Source organism: Etheostoma spectabile, chromosome 16 (assembly GCF_008692095.1).
Source record: "Etheostoma spectabile isolate EspeVRDwgs_2016 chromosome 16, UIUC_Espe_1.0, whole genome shotgun sequence".
Taxonomy (NCBI): domain Eukaryota; kingdom Metazoa; phylum Chordata; class Actinopteri; order Perciformes; family Percidae; genus Etheostoma; species Etheostoma spectabile.
This window is the reverse complement of record NC_045748.1, coordinates 20328191-20353655: the sequence shown is the minus strand read 5'-3', so window position 1 is coordinate 20353655 and position 25465 is coordinate 20328191. Positions and strand designations below refer to the sequence as shown.

Below are 25465 nucleotides of genomic sequence, written 5' to 3'. Positions count from 1 at the left end.
ATGGAGGAGGTCGGAGAGGGATTTGTAGGTGAGAAGGAGGATTTTATATTTGATGCAGGACTTAACTGGGAGCCACTGAAGGTGGATGAGGGTTGGGGTGATGTGCTGTCAGGTCTGTGTGTGGGTGAGGCCCCTGACCGCATAGTTTTGGACATTTTCTAAGCCTGTCTAGGGTTTTGCTGGTTTTGCTAACGCTAGCCGGCCACCTGTCCGATCAATCCTGCTTGCAAGTGTCTAATCATTAGATAACAGACTGGACTACAACATTCCAAGCGCTAATGCTACCAATGTGTTAGCTGAACTTTACAAAGCCTATAATGTGTGTGCACTAAATCTTTCCTGTTTTGTATAGGGTTGTTTTTATATATTTAAAGTGTGTAACATTATTGAGACACAGTGAAACGTTGTTTGGTGTGTATGGTTGAAATGACAATAAAAACACAGTAGAGTTGAATGCGCCACTGTCGTCTATGTGTGTAAGCGGTAGGCGTGGCTTCGGAGTGGACTCTTGGAGCACCAAACAAGTGCATTCTGGGATTTGGTGTCTTTCATCCACATGAGTCAAAAACACATTTTCTGGCTTTTCTCGGCCTAGAAGGCATCCATTAAGAGATCACATCCTCACATTCTACTAACAATCACATTAATCACCTAATCTAATCATATCGTCCCCTTAGACCTTAGTGGTCCCTAATACTGTATCTGAAGTCTTTTTTGTATAGATTTAGTGGTCCCCTAATACTGTATCTGAAGTCTCTTTATATACCCTTAGTGGTCCCCTAATACTGTATCTGAAGTCTCTTTATATAGACCTTAGTGGTCCCCTAATACTGTATCTGAAGTCTCTTTCCAAAAATTCAGCCTTGGGGCAGAATTACAACCTACAATGAGCTTTCCTTAGTATGTGTAATTTCTGAGTCTGTAGCTATTGAGGAAGGGGGGACAAGGTGAAGGCTGGGGGTGTGGCCTTGACCAACTGCCACTTTGCTCTTTTGAAAGCCATGCTGTCTCTCTCTCTCATGGGTGGGCCAAATTCTCATGGGCGGGCAAAGCAGAGAAAGGGGAGGTAACAGATGGGCCAATCTGGAATCTTGCCCCTAATGAGGTCATAAGGGGCAATATTCCAGATTGGCCCATTTGAGCTTTCATTTTGTCAAAGCCAGACACCCATTTCTAGCCACTGGGTGAACTCATATTAATGTTAAACAACCTCATAAAGTGGAATGTTCATGCCATGGGACCTTTAAGTTACATACAGAGAAACGGGTAGATCATGCAAAAAAGGTTCCTGCTGGAATTAAACTGGGGACATACAATTTATATGGCGTGTCTTAACCATTTGGCAGGACACCTCAGGACTGAAATGTGACAGATTTTAACTTTAAATAAAAGTGTTATCAAATTACAGGAAATACATCTCTGCAGGCGTGAATGACAAACTGCTAAACTGTCTCTCTTACTGCCGGTTTATTTACTTAATAAAACGTTTCAGTCTTCACCTTCTTCATGGAGGTAAATACAAACCAAGCTTAAGTTTAAGAAATGAATAGGGAGCATAAAACAAGAGCACAGATAACCAACACCCTCTCATTTTCATCTTTATTGGACACAAAGTCAACACATTTCAACATGTAGATTCAACCTGCTCTGTGTTACATCAAGAGAAGCTCATATAGTACATGCACTACATCACACACACACACTCTTAAATATCTAGATTGAGTTTATTGTATAACAATAAATAACCAAAACAAAAGTAATGAAAAAACTGGCTGATTACATTTAGTGTGAAATTCAGAACTGAATGGTGAAACTAAGTAAGCAGACATTTTTTGTTTTAGAACACGATCATTGCACAATAGACATTAAAACTGAGGAAAATCTGTTGTTGAGAAGAAAAAAAAAAAATCAAAGCAATGAAAGGACCTAAATTGTAAAACTGCTCTGTCATATTTATCCTTTTTATATTCAAGTCACAGAACAGCGCCACACAACGAATGTATTGGAGTTTTTGGAGACGTTTTCACTTTTGCACCATGTTTTCTTTCCTGCATTTGAAGAAAAACTAGAAGGTTCTTTTGGACATTTCGGTTCACTACCCTCACCAAAGAACCTTCTTTTTCTGGATGCATGACCTGATCTTCCGTACTTGTTACTTACTCTTCCACTCTTCCTCTCTGCCTTCTTTATTTTTCTCACCTTTCATCCCCAGAGAGGCTGGCAAAAACATATTTTCTCAAACTGTTAAGAGTGATGGGGAAAACCAAAGATTAAGATCTCAAAGCTGTCTTGACTTGCTGGATTTGACGTGTGTGTGTGTGTGTGTGTGTGTGTGTGTGTGTGTGTGTGTGTGTGTGTGTGTGTGTGTGTGTGTGTGTGTTTTCAGAAACTCGTCTGACGAGATGCTGTATTTTTTTTTTTTAAGAGAGGAAGAACTTGTGAAAAGCTTTGACACGCTCAAGTTTACAGGTGTGTAACAGTGTTAGAAGCTTTCTGACAGCACTAATGAAACTGACAGGAGACAGAAGAAGGGGAAGAGAAAGTAAGGGGAAGAAAGGAGGGAGAAGGAAGAGTGAAAAATATAGAATTAAAGCTATTAAAGTGTCTTGTCAAATTCACGTGTGCCAAATTCTTCAAACATGCCAGTGGCTACCAAGATGCACAAAAGTCAAAATCTAAATTCTGTCCAATTCTGACAGAAAGCCGTCACTCTATAAATATCATATATGTATATATATTTCTCTTTCTGCATATATTTCTGGGCATTAAAATAGAGACATTTAAAAAAAGAAGGTCCTGATCAACAGTTAAGGTATAATGTGCAAAATGTTTTTCCATCCATAAATAAGAGTCAAGCTGGAAAACATCCAAGCCAGAGGTCGAATGATTGACCCCGACCCATGATCTCAGGGTGTAAGGACACATCGCTGAGGACACTTCTACATCACTGAAGCAAGGTGAGAAGATGACTGGAGGTCACAAAAACAAGATTTTTAACTTCTCTTTTAAAAGATCACGCAGCTAAAGCATTACTGCTAAATTATAAGAAGCAATGGATATGGTAAGCTCCAGGATAACAAACTACTTATTGTAAGTTATGGAATAAGGAATGTCTGCAACATTTAAGAGAACAGACGCCGTTTTCATTTAAAAAAGATTAAAGAAGATTAATGTTAATATAACTGTAAATGTGTCCCATTAAGTCAAGATCTTCATCAAACACCTAAAGATGTAAATAGAATACTGTGACTTTTACAATTTACTCCTGAATATAAAGTTTTAAACTGACTTAAACAGGTAAATTCACTCATTTGAAGAAGCAGTCAGTGCCAGGCAGACAGTCACGTTAGCCACAGCAAATACACCAAAGAGGATCCAAGCTCAAACACAAGATAACCAGATTACATTAGACAGCAGATCTGATGGTACATTCTGTACACATACACATTTGGAGCAGGATGAACAAAAAAGAAAAGCAGGAAAAGACAAAAAGTCTCGACATCTATCAGTGAAATGTAAAGCGTTGTCATCTGCAAACAAACACACAATTCCCAAACGAGGCAAGAAAGGTGAAAGCTGTTTTTTTCCTTCAAACATACAAAACTCTAGTACAGTTTTAATACCGTGAGCGATTCCAGCAAAGCCAGAAGAATTGAGTGACATGACCCACAATCATTGGATAAAAAGAAAACATCCACTTGGGAACTTGAACCAACATGTAGCCAAAGGGAGCCATGGAATCTGTATAGTAATAAAACAGAGAAGGGCTGAATAAACTAAATTGATAGATAAATAAACCACTTGATAGCCAAAAGTGACTCCAAACTGATGTTGGGTTTAGACTCAACGCAAAGTGAAATCAAGAAAAGAAAGAGTTTTTAAAGAAAAATTGAAAGATAATCATAAAAAATATGATTGTTTTTGTTTTTGACCAAACAGACCAGTTACTAAGGAGCCATAGAATCTAAACTCAAGAACTAAACTGAGTTAGCGTGTGTATCCCAGAACCCCTTTTGCAAAATTACAGACGTGCTCAAATTTGTTGGTACCCTTACAGCTCATTGAAATAATGCTTCATTCCTCCTGAAAAGTGATGAAATTAAAAGCTATTTTATCATGTATACTTGCATGCCTTTGGTATGTCATAGGATAAGTAGAAGCTGTGAAAAGAGATGAATTATTGCTTATTCTACAAAGATATTCTAAAATGGCCTGGACACATTTGTTGGTACCCCTTGAAAAGATAAAATATTGGATTATGTGATATTTCAAACTAATTAGTTTCTTTAATTAGTATCACACATGTCTCCAATCTTGTAATCAGTCATTCAGCCTATTTAAATGGAGAAAAGTAGTCACTGTGCTGTTGGTATCATGTGTGCACCACACTGAACATGGACCAGAGAAAGCAAAGGAGAGTTTTCGAGGAGATCAAAAAGAAATAATAGACAAGCATGGTAAAGGTAAAGGCTCAACAAACCATCTCCAAGCAGCTTGATGTTCCTGTGACAACAGTTGCAAATATTAAAGAAGTTTAAGGTCCATGGAACTGTAGCCACCTCCCTGGGCGTGGCCGCAAGAGAGAAAATCGACCCCAGATTGAACAGAAGGATAGTGCGAATGGTAGAAAAAGAACCAAGGATAACTGCCAAAGATACAAGCTGAACTCCAAGGTGAAGGTACGTCAGTTTCTGATCGCACCATCCGTCGCTTTTTGAGCGAAAGTGGGCTCCATGGAAGACCCAGGAGGACTCCACTTTTGAAAGAAAAAACTAAAAAAGCCAGACTGGAATTTCTAAAATGCATATTGACAAGCCACAATCCTTCTGGGAGAATGTCCTTTGGACAGATGAGTCAAAACTGGAGCTTTTTGGCAAGTCACATAGCTCTATGTTCACAGACGAAAAAATGAAGCTTCAAAGAAAAGAACACCATACCTACAGTGAAACATGGAGGAGGCTCGGTTATGTTTGGGGCTGCTTTGCTGCGCCTGGCACAGGGTGCCTTGAATCTGTGCAGGGCACAATGAAATCTCAAGACTATCAAGGCATTCTGGAGCGAAACGTACTGCCCAGTGTCAGAAAGCTCTGTCTCAGTCGCAGGTCATGGGTCTTCCAACAGGATAATGACCCAAAACACACAGCTAAAAGCACCCAAGAATGGATAGGAACAAAACATTGGACTATTCTGAAGTGGCCTTCTATGAGTCCTGATTTGAATCCTATCGAACATCTATGGAAAGACCTGAAACTTGCAGTCTGGAGAAGGCACCCATCAAACCTGAGACAGCTGGAGCAGTTTGCTCAGGAAGAGTGGGCCAAACTACCTGTTAACAGGTGCAGAAGTCTCATTGAGAGCTACAGAAAACGTTGATTGCAGTGATTGCCTCTAAAGGTTGTGCAACAAAATATTAGGTTAGCGGTTCCCATCATTTTGTCCATGCCATTTCATTTGTTTCTCTTATTTACAATATTATGTTGATAAAAAAATCAAAAGCAAAGTCTGATTTCTATTAAATATGGAATAAAATGGTGGATGCCAATTACTTTTGTCCGTTTCAAGTTATTCAGAGAAAATTGTGCATTCTTCGTTTTTGTGGGAGGGGTACCAACAAATTTGAGCACGTCTGTATACAATGTTGCTATTACCCTTAAAATATAACTAAAATGCTTTTTTTTGTTGCTTTTTATATATGCAGTGAGTAATGCTGCACCTCCAGTTTCTAAAGATTTACTGTGATCGTGCTTTTAGGACAAGCAGTCTGAAATGAAAATACACTTGGGTGTATACACACACACACACACACCACACCACACACACACCAACCCACACACACACACACACACACACACCCACACACACACACACACACACACACACACACACACACATTGCGTGAAGCTCAGAGGGTGGAAAATCCTTGAAGGTGTTACAAAAGTAAAAGCAAACACCAAAGAACTGTCTCTCACACACGTGCATACACACGCGCGCACAACACCACCCACCGCGTGCGCGCACACACGCGTGCGTGCACGCGCGCGCACGCAGCGCTGCAACCATGATCGACGGATACACACACACACCCCACCACCCACACCCACCACACACCCACACACACCACACACCACCACACACACACACACCCACATTTGTGAATGTTAAGTGTGTACTTGTCTTACAGAGGATGGAGAGTACCAACGCCTTCAAGAAAGCAGCAGATAATTTACTTAAAAGTCTTGAAACAAGTCTTTCAAGTCTACATAAATAATTTATTTCAGAAATGAAAACTAAAGAAATTCACTCTAGGGTGTTTCATTTCTTGATTCTGATACAAACTTTAATATAGAGAAAAGAAAATGGAGCCAAGATTGATTTATTTTGAGTCCCTATGTTAAATCCATATTCCAGTCAGTTTCTGCAAAGTCAATCCAAAAATAACTGCACATTTAAAAAAGAGGATCTTATTTAGCACTGAAATAAAATATAAACTAGGAGGGCAGCCAAATGGGAGCAAGCCAAAGGCTGAATTTAAAAAACAGCAACAGTTGGGATACAAAATGGCTGCAACAAGTTGGTGATAAAGTGGATCTGTGACATCCAGCAAAAACAGCAAATAAATAGGAATGAAAAGAAGGTTTTAACTAAACAAATACAGTGACGCAAATCATAATGTAAACAAGCCTTCTATCACAGCTTTTTAATAAATTACAGAGTGAGTTTCACAATGATCACTATGGAAGATAAAAAACACAATATTCCTCCAGTCCAAATCCTGGACCTGAGCTGGGTTTTTACTTTTTCCTTGGGTTTTTTCCACATAAAATGTGTTTTTTGTTTTTTTACAAGACAAACAGGGAAAGGAACCACTTGAGCCATTACCGTCAGCCTTGCTTGTTTTTAGAGTGTAGACTCAGCAGCTCAGGATACATATTTGAAACTAAAACTAAAGTGACCACTGACCATTACAGACAACAACAAGGGCTCGGCTGGAGATACACATCTGGTTTAGACCATGAAGCGGTGCTCCTTGCCGTCGTGGGCCATCAAGATGACGTTGCGGTTGGAGGTCCAGATGAGGCGGGCGAGCTTCAGGTGGTTCTGGGAGCCCGGGGACGCTGGCTGCACAGGAGGGACCTGGTAGGTCTTAATGCAGCGGAGCTGAGGGGCCGAGTTCAGCATCCCGATGCTGCCCAGCAGACTGGTGTTCATCTGAGGAGAACAAGAAACACACAAAGCTGCAGATAACACTTATGTACATTATACATTACAAATTACACTTACCAACATCTAAATTCATTCATTTTCAAACTCAAACTGGACAAACCTAAATTAGAAAATGTGTTATAATATTGATATATTAAGTTAAACCAAAAAAATAAATAAAAATATGAAATGAAAATAAATTAAAAAATAAAATAAAAATATGAAATTAAATAAATAAAAATAATATTTTGCATTTAAAATGGGTTTAAAAAAAATAAAATGATCAAAATTGATAATGCTAATGGTGATAACAGCTCAAGATTACTCTTAGAAACCTGCTCAAACATTTAGCAGTTTAAATCAGCTCACTTCTGGATCGGTTTTGAATGAATTCAGTAACTCTGGTGACATGTTTTGTTCCTAACTGCAATAATAATTTGTAGTATTCTGAATTTGCTCCAGATCTGTATCAAAACTGGGCGTTTTCTTTTCCATCTCATGGGGATGGTAGTATTTAGAGCTATCCACCATAGCAAACTGACAGGAAGAAAATGATTGCTCTGAAACTAAGTTAAAATAATTGAAACTGCTCTGGTCATATTGTAAACATGGAATGGTGAGATTATCCAGGACACTCCTGTGTGTTGTATGTTGGAGAACATTGAGGAGATCAAACTGGGAAAACAAACTTGTGAAACCAGGAAACTCTCCCACTTTATAACTTGTTAATTTGGTTATAATTGTTCATAGTAAAACTAAAAACTAAATAAAAGATAATTTATACTTAGCCACAAAGATATTCTTTGTATCTGTGTAATCAGAGCTGAAACTTTCCTGTGCTTCAGTTTTTACCTGCTTTATCTTTCCTATTCCATTGATTGTTAGCATTTATTCTATACAAACTCCATTGTCTTACTTGTAATACTTGTGTAAAATAAGTTATTGAACATTTTGGAAAGAAGACCCTTATCACCAGTTCCTGTTAGTGATGATAGTCCTGAACTCTCTGAGGAAACATTGATATTAACCTGTGATGCTTGTGTAGAAGAAGGCACACAGTTAGACTGTGTGTGTGTGTGTGTGTGTGTGTGTGTGTGTGTGTGTGTGTTAGGAAAAACAAAGTAGAAACTCTATCGTTTCCTGAGACAACACCGCCCCTATCACTCTCTCTCTCTCTCTCTTGCTCTCTCTCACTCACACACACACACACACACACACACACAACACACACAACACACACACACACACCGACAGAGCGTCTGCCAGCTCATTACCACAGCAGCCGTCTTGCCGGCGCGCTAGCAGCGGTTTATGCTTACAGTAATGCCATTAGTGTGTGTTTGTGTGTGTGTGTGTGTGTGTGGTGTGTGTGTGTGTGTGGGGGGGGGGGGGGGGGGGGGGGGGGGGGGGGGGGGGGGGGGGGGGGGGGGGGGGGGGTGTCATGCAGACAGTCGTGTCAGAGGTCGTAAAGACCTTTCATTCAAAATAACAGTTCTGGGAAGAAGCTACAACATGTGTGTCTGTCTGTGTATACGTGTTTATCATTTACATGTGTGATTGGTCTGCTGACTTTATGTTATTGCTTATGTTCATATTTATTTTGTGCACTGGAACTTTGATTTGCAATTTATTCTGTTTTTGAATGTACAGCATATGATAAACAAAAGATTAAAAAAAGAGAACACTTTTATGACCAACAGTGCACAATATGCACATTATTGCAAATGTTTATTTGACGGGTAAAAAACAAAGGTGTTTTTCTAAATGTTTCAGTTGCAATTTTAATTTAAACAAATCTTTCTCTAATCCCAAAAATGTAAGTCAGTTTAGATCTGATACATCTCAGTAGTAATGTATTTGTACTGGTGTGGGTGGGTTTACTACACAGCTGCTAAATACACACAACACAAGTTACTCATTATAAATCTACTTTTCATAGTGGATTTCTTTAGTTTTGGTTCAGCTGCCAAACTGCGGATAATTCTTTTTAACACCAAAATACCAGAGCTGGTAAGATGAGTTTAAAGTTTGACTGATTTAAATCAATTACTGTCCTCCTCTGACTTTTCCTTTATGGCTATACTGCCATTGTCAGCACTGTTACATGTTCGAAACTGCAATACCACAGTCTGAATGAGGACCTCAGGTGTGAACAGATGCTTCCCTCTGCCAGCACACCAACGATCCTAATGCTTGGAGAAACAAGGCACCTAAAAAATCCGCTGGAATTTCATTCAGACCAACTTCAAAACTAGGAGAAGGAAAAGATCACAACAACATCAACAGCAACTGTTAACCAAAGCAGAATAAGTGTCACCATTGATGACATTTTCTCGCTTGCCTAGACCGGCGGGGGAGGGTGCATAGCTGCAGACACGGCACCCCTTCTCTTCTCTGCCTCTCTTCATAGTCCTCAGACTCATCTACCAACCTGTACAGAGCTGGTTCAGGTCTGCCTTGCACCAGCTCGTAATTTCCGTAATTCCTCAAATAAAAGCCAGGACCTTTATTTACCTGAACTCTAGAAGTTACCTAGCTTTTATTTGAAGCAGGTATCTATTAGAAGCAGGCTTTTATTTCTAGTATAATTGTTTTAAATCAACCTTTTAAAAAAAGCCAATTTGGGACAAAAATAATCAAACACCACCACTGTGTCAGTTTGAACCCTGTAAATGAACAGGGTATTTCTGTCAATTACAGGTACTACAGTACTGCTGGTAGATTACGATGAGATCTTACAGTAGTTACACCAGTATCTGATTAATATTACAGATGGTAGCTAGGTAGCTTTGTTTCTAGCTCCAGGCTAACTCTTGTCTTCCCACCTCCAGCTAGCTAGCTTTGTTTCTAGCTCCAGGCTAACTCTTGTCTTCCCACCTCCAGCTAGCTAGCTTTGTTTCTAGCTCCAGGCTAACTCTTGTCCTCCCACCTCTAGCTAGCTAGCTTTGTTTCTAGTTCCGGGCTAACAATTTTACTCCCATCTCCAGCTAGCTAGCCGTGCTCTGCTCTTGTCAGCTCATCTCGTCGGCTCATCCTTGTGTTTCTTTCAGTATCGGATCCTCTTGGGGTCAATGTCAAAATGTCTCGCAGCTTTTTTACCCGAGTTTTCCTCCGCATACTTTAAAACTCTTTTTTTTTACTTGGCTGAGTAACACATACAGCCGCATTGACTCAAATACCAGTAAGACAATAATACTTTACCATAACCCAGAAAAACAAAGCATGAATGTATTGTTGAATCTGCTAAACACAAATTATTAATTAATTAATTAACAAATTAAATTGGTAGAAATGTACATTACGATAAACTTGAATGCACATTATATGAAAGGCACTTACAACATTATCCACATTAAATTTTCCCTGGCCTTAATTTGAGGCCGGCCTTTATTTGTCCGTGTTGACCACGCCCGGGCCACTATCAGAGGCCCGGCTTTTAAATGACTACCGGTCTTTATTTGAGTAATTACGGTATGGTGTTATAGTTTTAGACTGCCGAGGGACTTCCTTTGACACACTGAGCTCCTCTCTCCTCTCTCTTTCCATTTGCATCCATGTCCCAGAAATGCTTATTACTAACCTAGCTCTATGGAGTTCCCTGGAGTCCTTATGTTCTTTTCCCCCCCGAGCATGTTTCCTTGGATCAGGGAGGTTCCAAAATCATGTTTGCAGCTGTTGCTGTGGTCCTGCCCTGCTACGTCCTGCTGTGCCCTGTAATGCCCTGCTATGCCATAAACTACTACAAACTTTTATTTCTCGTCATAGTTCCATTATCTTTATTGTGACTTTTATTACCACTGTTCATCACACATGACGCCTTCAAAGAGCCTGGGTCCGTCCGAGGTTTCTTCCTAAAAGGAGTTTTTCCTCGGCACTGTCGCACTAAAGGCTTTCTCCGGAGGGAAATACTAGAATTGTTGAGTCCTTGTAAATTATAGAGTGTGGTCTAGAGCTACTCTATCTGTAAAGTGTCTTGAGATAACTCTGTTTGTGATGAATTGATACTATAAATAAAACTGAATTGAATTGATGGCTGAACTTAAAACTTTCTAAGGCCTAAAGACTAAACATTTAAGACTGTATGTATCTGTATTTATGACTCTGTGTGTCTGTGTGTGTGTGTGTGTGTGTGTGTGTGTATGTGTGTGTTTGTGTGAGAGTGAGTGAGTGAGTGAGTGAGTGAGTGAGTGAGTGAGTGATTCACCTGCCAGAAGGAGATGTGGCTGTCAGCATTTGAGTACGTTGCCAGGTAACGGCCATCAGGGGCGAACGACACTGCCGTGATAGGACCCTTATGACCATGGATGTTCTGGAGTGGGAAAGTGAAACAGCATCATTAAACCAAATGAACCAATTTTTACAGCAGCTAAACTGATGTAACTTAGTGAAAACGCATGTACAAACTGGTTCCTCGGAATTGTACTGGGTTTGTAATAAAAATCAGGCTCAACTCCAGTAAACAATTCCCAAAGAATAAAAACAAAGAAGCTCCCTGCTTGCAAAGAGTGATGTGATGTACATCACAATCTTCAGAATAAAATGAATACATGATACAAAAAAACCCAGTTTTCATTGGAAATACTTTTTACCAAAGAAACAGTCCCTAGGAACGGAAAATAACCAAATACTAATGCAACAGCAGCAACTTTAAACCCAATGTACTACTATGATACAGTACTACTGCTACAACTAAGATTAAATCAGCACATATGTTAATTATGTAATTGCAGCTACTACAGTGCTTTGTATGAAAATAGAAATGAAAACAAATGTGTTTAGATAAAACTGATCGCTGTTCAGCCTAATGTTATTTTTCTTTTACATTCCAAAAGTTGTTTAACTAACTTTTTATTTTTGTTTAATATTACTGTTTTAACTGTTTAACTGATATTATTAAGTGGTCACAATTCTTATTGTCAGTTAATGGTTTATCATTCACATCCCTAGGTACAGTAGATGGACAGACAGACAGGCATCATCAGTCCCAACTCACACATTTGTGTGCTTACCACACTGCTAACATGTCACATCCAAAAACCAGAATGAAGACATGACTCTGTTCACCGCCCTAATGTAAACTACACGGCCTTTAGAGTCACTGCAGTAAACTGTTGGCAACAACCAATAACACCACAGCAGTGTATCGATCCTGATATGGGTGTTAGAAATATTTTGCCAACACCCGCTGTTGTCTGGACAGCATGCACATAACAAGAGTCACCTGTACCATTATCCTGAAAGATTATAAACTTGATGTGTAAACTCACTGAGTAGCTACAACATATGTCACTACATGATCAATAAAAACAAAATATGGTGTGAGGTATAAATACAAATACTTAGTGAAGTAATGATTGTATTAAACTCACTGTAAACCACTAAACCCTATCAGATATGTACTAAGTCACAATAAGGACTTTTTAGGAATATTATAAAGGACCTGAAATGATAAACGAAGTTAACTAGTGCTCTGGATTTTTATTTTTTATATGTTTCAGTACATCCAAGTACTGCTTCTAAATACAGTCCCGCCCTGACATATCAAGTTCAGTTATGATTTGTCTTTTCAGTCTTGTAACCGCTGGCTTTGCACATACTGCTGCTGGTCTCTCCGCCAGCACACACTGCTGTAGCACACAATGAACCTAAAGGACTGTGACTTTCCATCTAGCATTTGAAGTCTTGCTGCGTTATTTATTTGGCGTAATGCAAACTAATTTCCTCTGGTTTCCCTTTAAGTAATACAAATGTCCTGTCTGGCATATGACTTTGTTATAACTATAGTGTTATAATGCTCTAAGGTTCCCATGCTTAGCTTTTGTGTTAGGGGCTCATTTTTGACAAACACTATGCAATAAAAAGATTTACATGGGTGTGTGTGCTGCTCGTATGGTCCCAAATGGTAATAGAATTTCATCAGATTATGAAGTGTAACACAGTTAATGAGGTATTATTGAACCTTTTCACAGATGAAAAACATTCTATTACAGTCTCTTTACAGTATCAAAGTGGTTTTATAAAAAAAAAACGTATCTCGACCAACTTCATATTGTTCCTTATCACCCATGAAGCAAAGGACAGCAAACGCTGAGTTTTCCACACAGTTCCTCTTACTGATGAATCTACTGAAGCAGCATCAGCTCGCGGTTCAAACCCTGACTTCAATAAATCCTTTAATAAAGATTAAAAAAAAGAAGAAATTTTGGTCTTCGTTGAAATTTCATCGAGGCATCTCAGAAAAACTTGTTTTGCCGTCGCGCTGCCCAGATTTTCTTTGACAGTAAGTGTTTGGGTTGGACGAGGTAATTCCATCAGATGAGGGGCAGCTTCTGGCCCAACAGATGCTGCCATTCGCCTCCAGAACTCAGGGGACAAAATAAAGCGGCGTTATGCCGTGTGTAACACAATAAACAGTCCCACCAGATGAAGGGTGTGTAACGCAATAAACGCCATCCCAGAAATCCCCACCCCGCCTCTCCCTGTGACTGGTATTACAAACTCCGGATAAGATTAAGATGTGTTGCCTCAGGCATCCAGACCATGAAATAATAACCCCTCTGTGGCGATTAAAGCAGAAAAATAATAATAGCACAATGAAATGAAAATCCCATCATTTTAATTTGTTCTCTTTCTCTCTTCCTTTTAGGGGAAATCCTATTATCATCAGCATTATTGGCTGAGAAAAAGCTGATTTTTTTGGATTGCTTTCCAGCCTATATTCAGGTCCACCTCTCTTTCTTTCCTACCTCTCTCACCTCTTTACAATCCATTTTTTTTAAACCTTCTTTCTGTCCTTCATCTTTATCATTCTTTCTCCTCCATTATTGTCTTTTTAGCGAGATCCCAAATCACATTTACCATCACTAAGGTCGTTAAAAGCAAAATGATCAAAAGGCCAACAGAGTGGACGGCTCAAACCAAATAATCTTTAAGCTGATGAGAATTAAAGATGACCCCGACTACTTTTTAAGATCTAGATGACTGAACTTCAAATGTCTTTTGAAACTGTATTCATTACATTCATTTGGAAAATGCATCTGGGGTTTATTGTTTTACTCTGGCACAATTAGACATGTGGAGCTGGGGATTCACTAACCTGTTTTACTACCTGAGTTACATCTGCTTAACTAACTATATGTTAATTAACTATATGTATTTTTATGAATTTAAAGACATAACCATGAAAATGTAATGAATTTATTATGAATTATCAAATGACAAATAAAGGGAATAGAAATGTGTATAGAGAGAGAAACCGGTTGCAGAGTAGACCAGTTTAAATGTGCATCAAATATTGATGCTTTCATATATATTTAGATTTGTGCGTGTGTGTGTATGTGTGTGTGTGTGTGCTTGCGTGAGTGCGTGTCACGGTGGACTGCCTACCAAATCAATCAGCCTATCAGAGAGCAGTGAAGCACACTGAAACCATTTACAGCACTCTGTACTTCAATACACCTGACGCCTGGGGGACTCGACTGTGTGTGTGTGTGTGTGTGTGTGTGTGTGTGTGTGTGTGTGTGTGTCATACAGAAGGCTCATTCCATCTTATTGCCATCCTCCGTGACTAAGACGGACAGCTCTAAAGTCCCGCCTCCTCTATGTTAACCAATACAAAAGGTGTTTTCACAGAAAGTTGCATCACATATTGTGTATTCAATTTTGATGTTTCTGCAAGATGTTTTTGGGGTTTAAAACTCACAAAAACTCATTGCATATTCAAACACTTTCTACCTATGTGTTTGTTATATTGAGCTGCATAACGTAACATAGGCCCCATCAGCCAAAGCTGGAGAAGATCCTGGCAGTGTGCACTGCAGGAAGGAGTCTCAGCCCAAAGCATAAAAACAAAAGTGCATTAAAGCACCTGTAAGTGCTGTTTAAATATGTGAAATGTTATGACCCATAATTAATGCACATAGTAAATATATGGTTTATATTTATGGACTTATGCGCTCAATAAATAGAAAACGTGTTTAATGTAAAAGTACTGTAGATGTAATAGTTAGATTTTGTCTATTGTGTTTTGTTTTTCTCTGAACAAAAGTTCCCTGTTGTGGTTTCCGCTGCAACAGAATTTGTTAATGGACCCAGGGAAGTCTAGCATGAGCGTATGTTACGCTGATCGGTGGGTTAAGTTGGAGTTACACTGGCCAAAGCAAACAGTAAAGCACTTTCAAGGACCGCTTTTCGGGACAAGCATCCAACGAGGTATCTTGTCTTACATGTAAAGCTTTATTTACATTCACGCCAAGCGCAATATGTACCTTGACGTGGATGTGTGACGTGGATGCATTAGCCTAAGGACAGATGCAAAGCAATAAACGCCTGTTCCAAAGAACCAACATGTGTCTGGCTTGTTGTGAAGAGAGCTACAGCAACTGTTTAGCCACTTTTTAGCATTGGCCTGCCTTATACTCCTTGAACAGCACCCCGGTACCTGCTTGCAGGTTGCAGCTGACAATTACACACCCTAGCAGTGTAAAGCTATTTCAATAAGGGGATGCTAACAACAGCTAGTAACAGTGTACAAATAGTACTTAAAAAATACAGATACTGACAATACAAAAGCAGCTGGATGTGTGTAAGCTTGTCCAGTTAACGCCACACAGAACAGCACAAACAAACAGGAAGTGAGAATTCAGTGGATGGACAACTATAAATGTAAAATTAGTATGTATGTTGTGTATACGAATCGTAGTTTCGGTCAGCATTATTTAAAGCGTATTCAGAAATGTTCTATCTGTTTCAGAAGTTGCTTGGTTTAAATATAGTATTCTAAAAATGCTAACAACTGAGTACAGTAAATGCAACATTTATGGCTGTTGGTTCCGTCAGGGAATGCTAGCAGTGCAAACCAACAGAAGTATAATTACAGCTAAACAAATGTTTGTTTGTATAGGTAAATTTAACGTTGCTCACAATCACGTAGAGATAGCACTGTAGTAACTGTACAGTTAACTGAGTTTGCTGGCTTTTATTAGGAATGCTTCCAATGCAGATTCATTATGTTGTGCAGTTAGAGGAACTTCTGTTTCCAGTTTTAAGAATTTTATTATTTTTGTTAACTCAAAGACCCAAATAAATATCGATATTAGAAGTTCCTTTTGTGGTAGGTCTGCTAATGGGCAAGCCCTTAAACTAACAATCCTAAAGGGGGATTTCTAAGTTTGATGAGGGGTTGAGGCATAGCCGTGCGTAGGCTTTTCTGATGCGCTGGATGTTGCTGATAGTAAGATAACACAGCTCCGGCAACCTGCAGCCCTCTGGAACAGATACGCAGAGCTTCTATTTTTGCCAGATGCCGAGGAGCTCCGCAGCATTCAGCACACAGCAGAGCGGGACAGGAAGTCAAAAAATGAAAACATCCAGTTACTTTCCAAAATAAAGGGGTGGCCTCTAGCTTACACAGTAAGAGTATTCGCCCCAGGTAGGGGCTCAGGGTTCAAATCTGACCTGCGGCCCTTTGCTGCGTGTCATCCCCCATCTCTCTCTCCCTCTTTCATGCCTATAAACTGTAATGAAGGGAAAAAGGCCCCCCCAAAAAATCTTTAAATATAACAATATTCCAAATAAAATAGAGCGTGTTCACAGCAGATCATATCTCCCTGCACTACACCTAGAAAACATAGCACAGAGTTGTTTCCTTTCTACTCCTCTAGATGGAAACAAACTGTTGTTGGTTTTGTGGTTCTATTCTACATGAATTCGCAAGATCTTGTTGGTCCTTGAGACTTCAGCTGTCAGTCATGGCCGCAGCCATTCCGCAACAAATCCGGACCTGGTGGGTATTGACGGACGGCGGCGCACAGAGCCGTCACGCAGCGGAGCAGGTGGAAATTGGGGGTTTTCAGCTAAGCAGACAAAGAGCAGAAGGTGCGACTTGTCAGCCCGCTAACTTGTTGCTCTCTCTAATATAGCCAACTACAAACGTGAATGCAGGATAAAATTCAACTGTGCTGTTTTGTTGGAATTAAGCCATAAGCAGAAGGAAACTGCACTAGCTGCTAGGCTAATGTGCAATGGCAAACACTGCAGCGTTAACGTTGATGTGTCCACATCCACCTCAGCTCAATGGATTCATCCAATAACGAGCAACTTATGTTTTTTCTCTTCATAAACTCTTGAAAGTACGATAGATAAGACAGTTGAAGAGGATAACTACACAATGACTATTGCTTTTATCGTGTTTCATATCACACAATATCTGTTCTCCTGTAACCTGTAACCCGGTATTGCGGTGATGAGGTTATCGTCACAGCCCTAATCTTAAGCGATTATTTAGTGTATGGCCAGCTACACTGGTGGGCTGTGCAGCGGGAGGTGTTAACTGTGAGGCAGAGCTACAGCTTTTAGTTGCAGAGTGTTTTCCATGGTGTGAGTGATTACAGAAAGAAACAGATGCAGACAGAGAGCACGATCAGTTTGTTTCTTTGTGTTCAATTAGTAGACTCAGTAGAGTCTATTAAAGAAGCAGAGCAAGCAGCTGGATGGAGACACACACACACACACACACACACACACCACAACACACACACACACACACACACACACACACACACACAGTGATGCAGCTTACAAAGGGCTGTTCACGGAGGCTGATCAAAGCTGTGGCAGATGGTCATGCAGGGACTAGCTAGCTACAGTTGGACAAACGTGCATATGCACGTACACACGCACACACATAGTCATCTCCCCTTTCTCCCCTCTTCTATCCCCTATGTTACATACTCTGTTCCTTCTTTAACCTATCATCAGAGGTGGGTAGTAACGGTTACATTTACTGCGTTACATTTACTTGAGTAGTTTTTGAAAAAATTGTACTTCTAGGAGTAGTTTTAAATCACTATACTTTTACTTGTACTTGAGTAGATTAGTGGAAGAAGAAACTGTACTCTTATACCCGTACATAGGTACAAGGAGCGTGTACTTCTTTTTACCTCTTTGGTATTCTAAGCGTCATTGTTTTTACCCCAGCGTACGTCTCATTTTAATGTTTATTTTGACAGAGAGAGAGTCTTCCGCTTAAGGCTCTACCACGGGACTGTGTTCCACCAACAAACGGCGTTGTGCAGTCAGTGACCATACTCGTTCTCAGCGGCGGGGCCATAGACGTATATATCTATGGGCGGGACGTGTTAGTCTACAGTCGTAGCAAAACAAAGAATGTCGCCAAGGCAACAGACGTGGAGGAACCCCCGGCCTCATAGTGAACGATGGTTACCTTTTAGGAAAAGTGGAAACAGCCGCTACATCATTCGGGTCTTCTGTGTCGACCAAAACAAACGGACATGTGAGCGCTCAACAACTCAACATCTAACCTGAAGAGACGTTGCGGTAGTTTTAGTTTCTGCTGTGGATGGGTGGATCTTTGTCTTTTAGCATACATACTGTATGTAACGTATGTTTTGCACATGCAGTAGCACACAATTTAATGTGACAAGTCTCTCACTTAAGCTATTTGTGAATTAATAAAATTTTAATTATTTATGATGGATATGATACTATAATTTGCCTAATATGTATTTTGTATTTTTGTCTGTCTGATTGATGCTGTATTAAGAAATAAATCAGACGTTACTCAACAGTTACTCACTACTTGAGTAGTATTTTCATCAAGTACTTTTACTCTACTCAAGTAATTATTTGGATGACAACTTTTACTTTACTTGAGTCATATTATTCTGAAGTAACAGAATTACAATTACAAGTCTAACACTGTTCCCAACAGTATTACATTATTTACTTTGAACAGACCTATCAATCTTGTGGCAACACCAGAAAAAAATCAAGGGATCAAATAGTCAGTAGAAACTACCCTGGAGACCATGGATGTCTGGACAAAATTATGCAATCCATCTAATAGTTTTTATATATTTCACTCTGAACTAATGTAGTGGACCGACCAACTGACTTTGTCTGCCTAAAGCCATGCAGTTAGTATAGTTTATTGAACATGTAAATGTTATATTATATCAATGTATTGATACTAAAATAAATTGATAACAATAAAATATAATATATATATATAATATATATATATATATATATATATTATATATATATACTATATTATATACACACTTTCATACATACATACTGTATAATAAGAAAATGACAGATAAATAAGGTCCTACTTTTAGCACAACTTCCAAAAGAGCAAACTGTTGAGAATAGTGAGTTGCTATGCACTAACCACTGTAATTGTGTCTGTTGTTAATAGAATGGTCCTCATTTTTGACGTTTTATGGAAGCAAAAGATCGTAAAAATGTTGATTCCAACATAATTTGGTTTCTTTTGTGTTAAAATAATTGGCCAATAGTTAAAAAACCTTTCAGTAAGTACCAAGGAGTACCAGAATCAATATAAAAGAGATATCCAGCCCTATTAATGAAGAAGATAGTATTATCGTACTGTACATTTGAAATGAAATGCCTGAAATGGTTACAGCAAAAACTCGTACATGCACGGGCCTGTGCGCACACACACACGTACGCACCCATGCACGAACAGACAGACAGACAGACACACACACACACACACACACACACACACACACACACACACACACACACACACACAACAGACGGTTTAAACTGTTTGCTTCCACAATGCCATTATCAATTAACTGTTAATTACTGAATTAACACTCAAAGGAAAAGGTGTTCTGTCTTTACACCGCCCGCACCACAAACACACACACACACACACACACACACACACACACACAAAATGTCGGGTGAACATGGGCCAGTGCTGTTATCAGATATAAATGACCCCCTGCACCAGACTAGACTGTTCAGGTTACTGCAAATCAATACACAGCAAATTACCAACACACGCACATGCACACGCACAGAAATACACACAAACAAAGGCAAGTAACACACACAAACACATACACTAAACAATCTCACATACAATAAAACATAAGTGTGTTCAAAGACTAAAATAATGTGATAAGAGAGTCATTGCTTCATCATTAATCAAACACTGAGAGAGAAAAACACGTTAAGGCAATACCCTCCTGCTTCCCTCTTTATTCTTTATTTTCTCGTAATTTTCCCTTTTTTTTAAACCTATTGTTACTGCTCTCCTGTCATTAGATGTGATACATCCTTTTTATGGATGGCCAGAAAAATTTAAAGAAAGGAAAGAAACAATTGGACAGGTGAGTTGGACAGATGAATCAAATGATGGATGTTTGATGATAGACTGTAAAAAAGATGAGGGAGAAGAGGAGGATACACAGTAGATGATCAGTTCATCAGATGGATGGATGAATGATTAAGCAAGAGATGAACAGAGATGAATGTGTGAAAAAAGATAGGTAAAAATGGATGGCTGGATGAATGGGGAAAAACTGGAAGAGCAGGCGAAAGCTTGACTCTGCTTTTTCTTCCTGTTGTGATCAAACAACAGATCTAATTAGATATTAGAGTTTTTAATGTACCTGGCATTTTCCGGTACGGACATCGTAGAGGGCCACTGAACCCTGGCGAGCTCCAACAGCGATGCGGTGACTGCGGTCACAGTAACCAACCATGTAGAACCTGAACAAGTGGACAACAAACCCAAGTTAACACATTAACATTCAACTGGGCATCATCTAGAAAAGAAAAAAGAAACAGGAACATATCCAAAGACAAAGAATTAACACTCGCGCTGTGTTAGCATTCGTTCCAATAAAACTAAAACCCAAAAGAAACAACTTTCCAACAGTATATCAGCTAAGCAGTAATAGAAATTATGATTGCATAGAGATAAACTGACATCTTAAAATGTACTTTCTATAAAAGCCCCAACGGTTAATTAGCAGAGTGACAAACTTGATTTTAAATGGGTTGTTACTCTAAAAAAAAGGTCACGATTTAGTCCCCTGTGGCCCAAACAGATTCCTACCCTTAAATAATGAGGTAAACATATTTTAGAAAAATCCCTGTGAGCTAAAATGTTCAGCTTTCCAATTATTCTGAACGCTCCGTTTCATTTTTTTCTACCCTTGAATTAGTATTACACAACTCTAAGTCTGCCTTCTATGATTGGTTATCTCATTCCAGGAAGGCAGGACTGGAGTGTTTTTTTAAGCCACAGCGTTGTTAACATTGTTGCGTGTAACTACATGCTAACGGCAATTAAATGTCATCTTGGCTGCCAGTATTGTTAAATTCTCCCAAATTCTAAGTCACATTACTCCTAAAACAATTTTTGTTAATGTAGTATGCAGTTTAAAAGCCTTTATTTGCAATTTTTTACTGTATAAAATGCTGCTATATTCTATTAGTGTCCACTGCTAACTGTAGCAGCTACATAGCTAACGGCAGTAAACAATGTCATCTGGGCTGCCAATGTTGTTAAGATGTCTGGATTTACCCTGCAGAGATCTGAGGAGCAGTTAACCATAGTCCTCAGAAAAGGGCCGGAGTTTAGAATACCAATGCAGAAAGCGGAAGGTGATGGACATCCGGCCTAAAAAGAGGGACATCCAGCGGACATCCAGCGGAGGCACCTGAACAATCCTGGAAGTTGAATGTCGTCGATATAGACTAACCTTTTGCTGACATGTCTTTCTGACAGCCAGTAGGGGATTCCAAAGCAGGGGGTCAGAGCTTCACTTGTGGCTCTGATTTGGGCAAAGGCTTTTTTTGTATGAGGCTTAATCAAACACTGTCTAGTTGAAAAGATCACATTGGGTATGTTCAAGTCATTATATTTATGGGCAGCCAAGAGCTAGAGCTGGCCACAAACCAAGAGGCCTTAATTAATATAACCGCATGCCGCTTCCCACATTGTCCTGTCAGTGATTCCTTACCACAAGGCTGTTTTTTTGGCTGCTGCTCTCCTGTCTAGAGAACTAGTTGCTGCTGGTGCTGGTGCTCACCAAGTACAGAGTGATCACTTCAGTGAGGATATTTAAGAAAGGGGTCTGCCTTTTGCTGATGTCTCTTTCTGACAGCCAGTAAGGGGTACCCAAGCAGAAGCTTCCCTTGTGGCTCAGGCTAGGGCAAAGGTTCAATCAAAGATTGGCATGTCTAGTTTCTTGAAAATGTCACTTTGTTTTTGTTAAACTCATTGGACCTGAGAGACATGAAAGCAGGCAGCACCAAGAATTATATTTCATTGTTTTTCCACGCATAAGAAGTTCAAGTTGTTATATAATATACATTTTCTATAAGATCAGTCTGCACAAAAAATAAAAAATAAAAAATTCCAGCACTGGTTCAATTGTATCAGAATTTTGGATAGTCATCATGGAAACATTAGTTAATCATGTGACAAGAGCTGGAAAAATTGGCAGAACAGGCAGCCAAGTAACAGTACTCGGATCCAAAGGAATCCCAATTGACAGATTGAAAGCACTCTAGGCCAATAGATTTGGTCCCCCCCCTTCTAGGCCCGCCCCTGGGGCTTGTTGGCCCAGAGACACACACTTACCTGCAAATAGCAGGGAAACATTCCTGCAGTCCTTTCTTCTTCACCAGAGACCCTTCAATACAGTACATGATAATATCCATCACCTGAAGAAGAGGAGGGGCGGAGAAAAGGAGAAGAGGAGGAATAGAAGGAGGTGATGATATTTCCCATAATGTTGTTTTTGGAAATTTTGTATTGTAGCTATGGAAAATGAATTCAACATTTTTCACAGATGTTGGTAACTGTTTCTAAAAGCCTTATGCAAGTGGATTGTTTTACTGGTATTGTGGTGAATGCCATCTTCATAATAAGTAGTAAGTAGTAGTTAGTATAACATGTCATATGTAATATGTCATATGTTTACCTCGACCAGCAGATCCACAACGTCGCCAGGCATTTTCTCTATCAGGATGTCAATCACTCGCAGTATCTCAGTCTTGGCTCTGGCCAGAGTGGTGGTGTGAACGTTCTGCTGAGACTGAGAGTTTGCCTGAGCTGCGTTGTACCGATGAACCTGGAAAACAAACAGACGTATACATTTGTTATTAATGGAGAAAGCATATATGAAAGACATGACACAGACAATGTTACATGTTATCTGTGATAACATGTTAGACAATGTTTAGCTTAGTATGTTGTTTGAAAGATTAATTGATTAACTGAATAGTTGTCAGCTATTCAATTAATCACCAACTACTTTGATAATCAGTTTGAGTGATTTCTTTTTATGAAATAAAGTTAAAATTCTCTAATACCAGCTTCTTAAATGTGATTTTTTTTTTTATGTATTCACTCCTCTGTGACAGTTAACTGAATATCTTTGAGTTGTAGACAAAATTAGACATATGAGGACATCATCTTGGGCTTTGGGAAACACTCAGATATTTCTCATTATTTTCTAAATTTTGATAGACCAAACAACTATCAACAAAATCAAGAAAATAATTGACAGGTTAAGTGACAATGACAACAATTGCTTGTCACTTAACCTGTCAGTATTGGGAGTAATGCAATTGCAGTAATTATTCTTTTTTGCTGTAACACAGTAATCTAACACATTGCTCACACAATTTTGGTAATGTTATACCCATTACAATCTCAGTAACACGAGTTATAATGCAATTTAACCCCACATTTAATGGTGTTTTGTTTTTTAAGAATTCATAAACATCGCAAAACACAAAAAGTGTTCCTGTTGCTGCAATTCAATGGTTGATATGACTGCAGAGACAGCCATGTTTACGAGATGGACAATCTCCCATTATTTTCAGGAGTTATTGTGCTGCGTTGAAGCAAGGTGCTGTCCTGTCTCATCTCTGTTCCCCTAATCAGAGCCAGAGATGGTAGGTTCCAGACACCTGTCTCTTAACAGGTAACGGTACATGAGCGGACAGCCGTGTCAGATATAGGTTCCTATTTTAACGGTCTAAGCGCACGGCGTGAAGCGCAAGGCGCAGGTACGTTTAGGGCTCATCCAAAGCCACTTTTGCTAGTTTGACGGCGGAAAACAGGGTCTGAGCGCCAGGTGCATGGTTCAAAAGGGTTGTACTTGGTGTCTTCTAGGGATTGGTGATATGGCCTAAAATCCATGCAGCCTCTTGCGATAATGATATATATCACAATAGAACCATTTCAGAACAGGTTACATATACTTAAAGTAAAACCAAATTGCTAAATGTATTTTTTTTTTTTTCAAAGAATTTTTATTGTCTACTGTTAATTATGTATTTAGTTTGTTATTGATGGTGATATGCCGACGGTGTAGTCGGATGGATATATGACTGAATTGATGATTGGAAAAATAATAAAAAATTGTTCACAAAAAAAAAAAAAAAGTAACATAGTATGTAGTTTTGAGAACATTTATTGTGCAAAACTGTAATTATACAACATAATGTTGCAGATATATAAAATTCCGGTACACTACTTGCAGAGACTTTACCAAAGGAATTATCGCAATAGTGCAATATCATTCAAATCTCTATTGTAGGCCAATTTTGTATTATTTATATTGCATATCGTTTCTAGAGTCCATTACTAGTGTCTTCATTAATTTATAGGTGTAATTTGGGCGTAACATGCAATAAACCAATCAGAGTGTCTTCTCCCATTCCCTTTAAAAGCCAGGCACGGTTGTAACTTGGAGCATTGCTGTTATGATGGCGGATTTGCACCGTCATATTTTTATATGTATGGATGGAAGATGGATGGATCTTTTGCATGTTTGTGTGCCAAGAATGCACCTGAACACACCTCCCTGTAAGACCAGCACGCCCATGGGCGCAGGTGCATTTGCTATTTTAAAAATGTTGGCGCTGGATGGGAAATTGACAACTGCGTCGGTCTAGCATTAGCTAGCAAGTAATTAGCAAAGACACTTGCGTTGGGCTTTGGGCTGCGCAAGATAGTGCCCCAAAACATGTCAGAAATTATTGTTTAGGCTTTTTACACTAATAACATTACATTTTATCAGCAGTGGAAAGTAGTCCTACTATACTATTGAGTATTTTAATTTTCTCCTACTTTACAGTTCTAATCCACTACAATTCAGAGTCAAGTAACGGCTTTTGTTTTACCTCAGTATTTATTTCATAGCTTTAGTTAGACTCTTTTGCCGATTCAAATCAATAATGCAAACTATTATATATAAATGATGATGTAGGCTGTAAGTGGATAAAGATGAGACATTAAGTCTCCTGGTGAAATTCACAAGCCAAGTTATACTTGTGCGGTTATTAAGGTGAAAGTAACTCAAAAGAACACAAAAGTAGCTAAAGCATTACAATTCAGAGACATTATATTGTAATATAACTAATTAGTCTCAAATGACAGTAACTAGTAATCTAT

The 25465-nt window shown here is 39.1% G+C and overlaps 1 protein-coding gene and 1 long non-coding RNA gene across 5 annotated transcripts in view; one reads left to right on the top strand and one right to left on the bottom strand.

Annotated features, from left to right (window-relative positions):
- Positions 1-3313: 3313 nt before the first annotated feature.
- LOC116704477 (uncharacterized) lies at positions 3314-3680 on the top strand. Its single transcript, XR_004335690.1, has 2 exons — positions 3314-3425; positions 3480-3680. It is a non-coding gene; the product is annotated as an uncharacterized LOC116704477 (long non-coding RNA).
- A 1590-nt stretch (positions 3681-5270) lies between these two features.
- Positions 5271-25465, bottom strand: part of wdr7 (WD repeat domain 7) — a 158254-nt gene continuing 138059 nt past the window's right edge. For 3 of the 4 annotated variants that reach the window (XM_032539997.1, XM_032540000.1, XM_032539999.1), the window contains 5 exons: positions 22983-23132; positions 22640-22722; positions 20658-20757; positions 11408-11512; positions 6700-7209 (listed from right to left, as the gene is read on the bottom strand). In XM_032539997.1, coding sequence (XP_032395888.1) covers positions 7006-7209; positions 11408-11512; positions 20658-20757; positions 22640-22722; positions 22983-23132 — 642 coding nt within the window. In that variant the 3' untranslated portion in view covers positions 6700-7005. Of the gene's footprint in view, positions 5281-6699; positions 7210-11407; positions 11513-20657; positions 20758-22639; positions 22723-22982; positions 23133-25465 lie in introns of those variants that run through there. The other variant, XM_032539998.1, reaches the window with a different exon arrangement.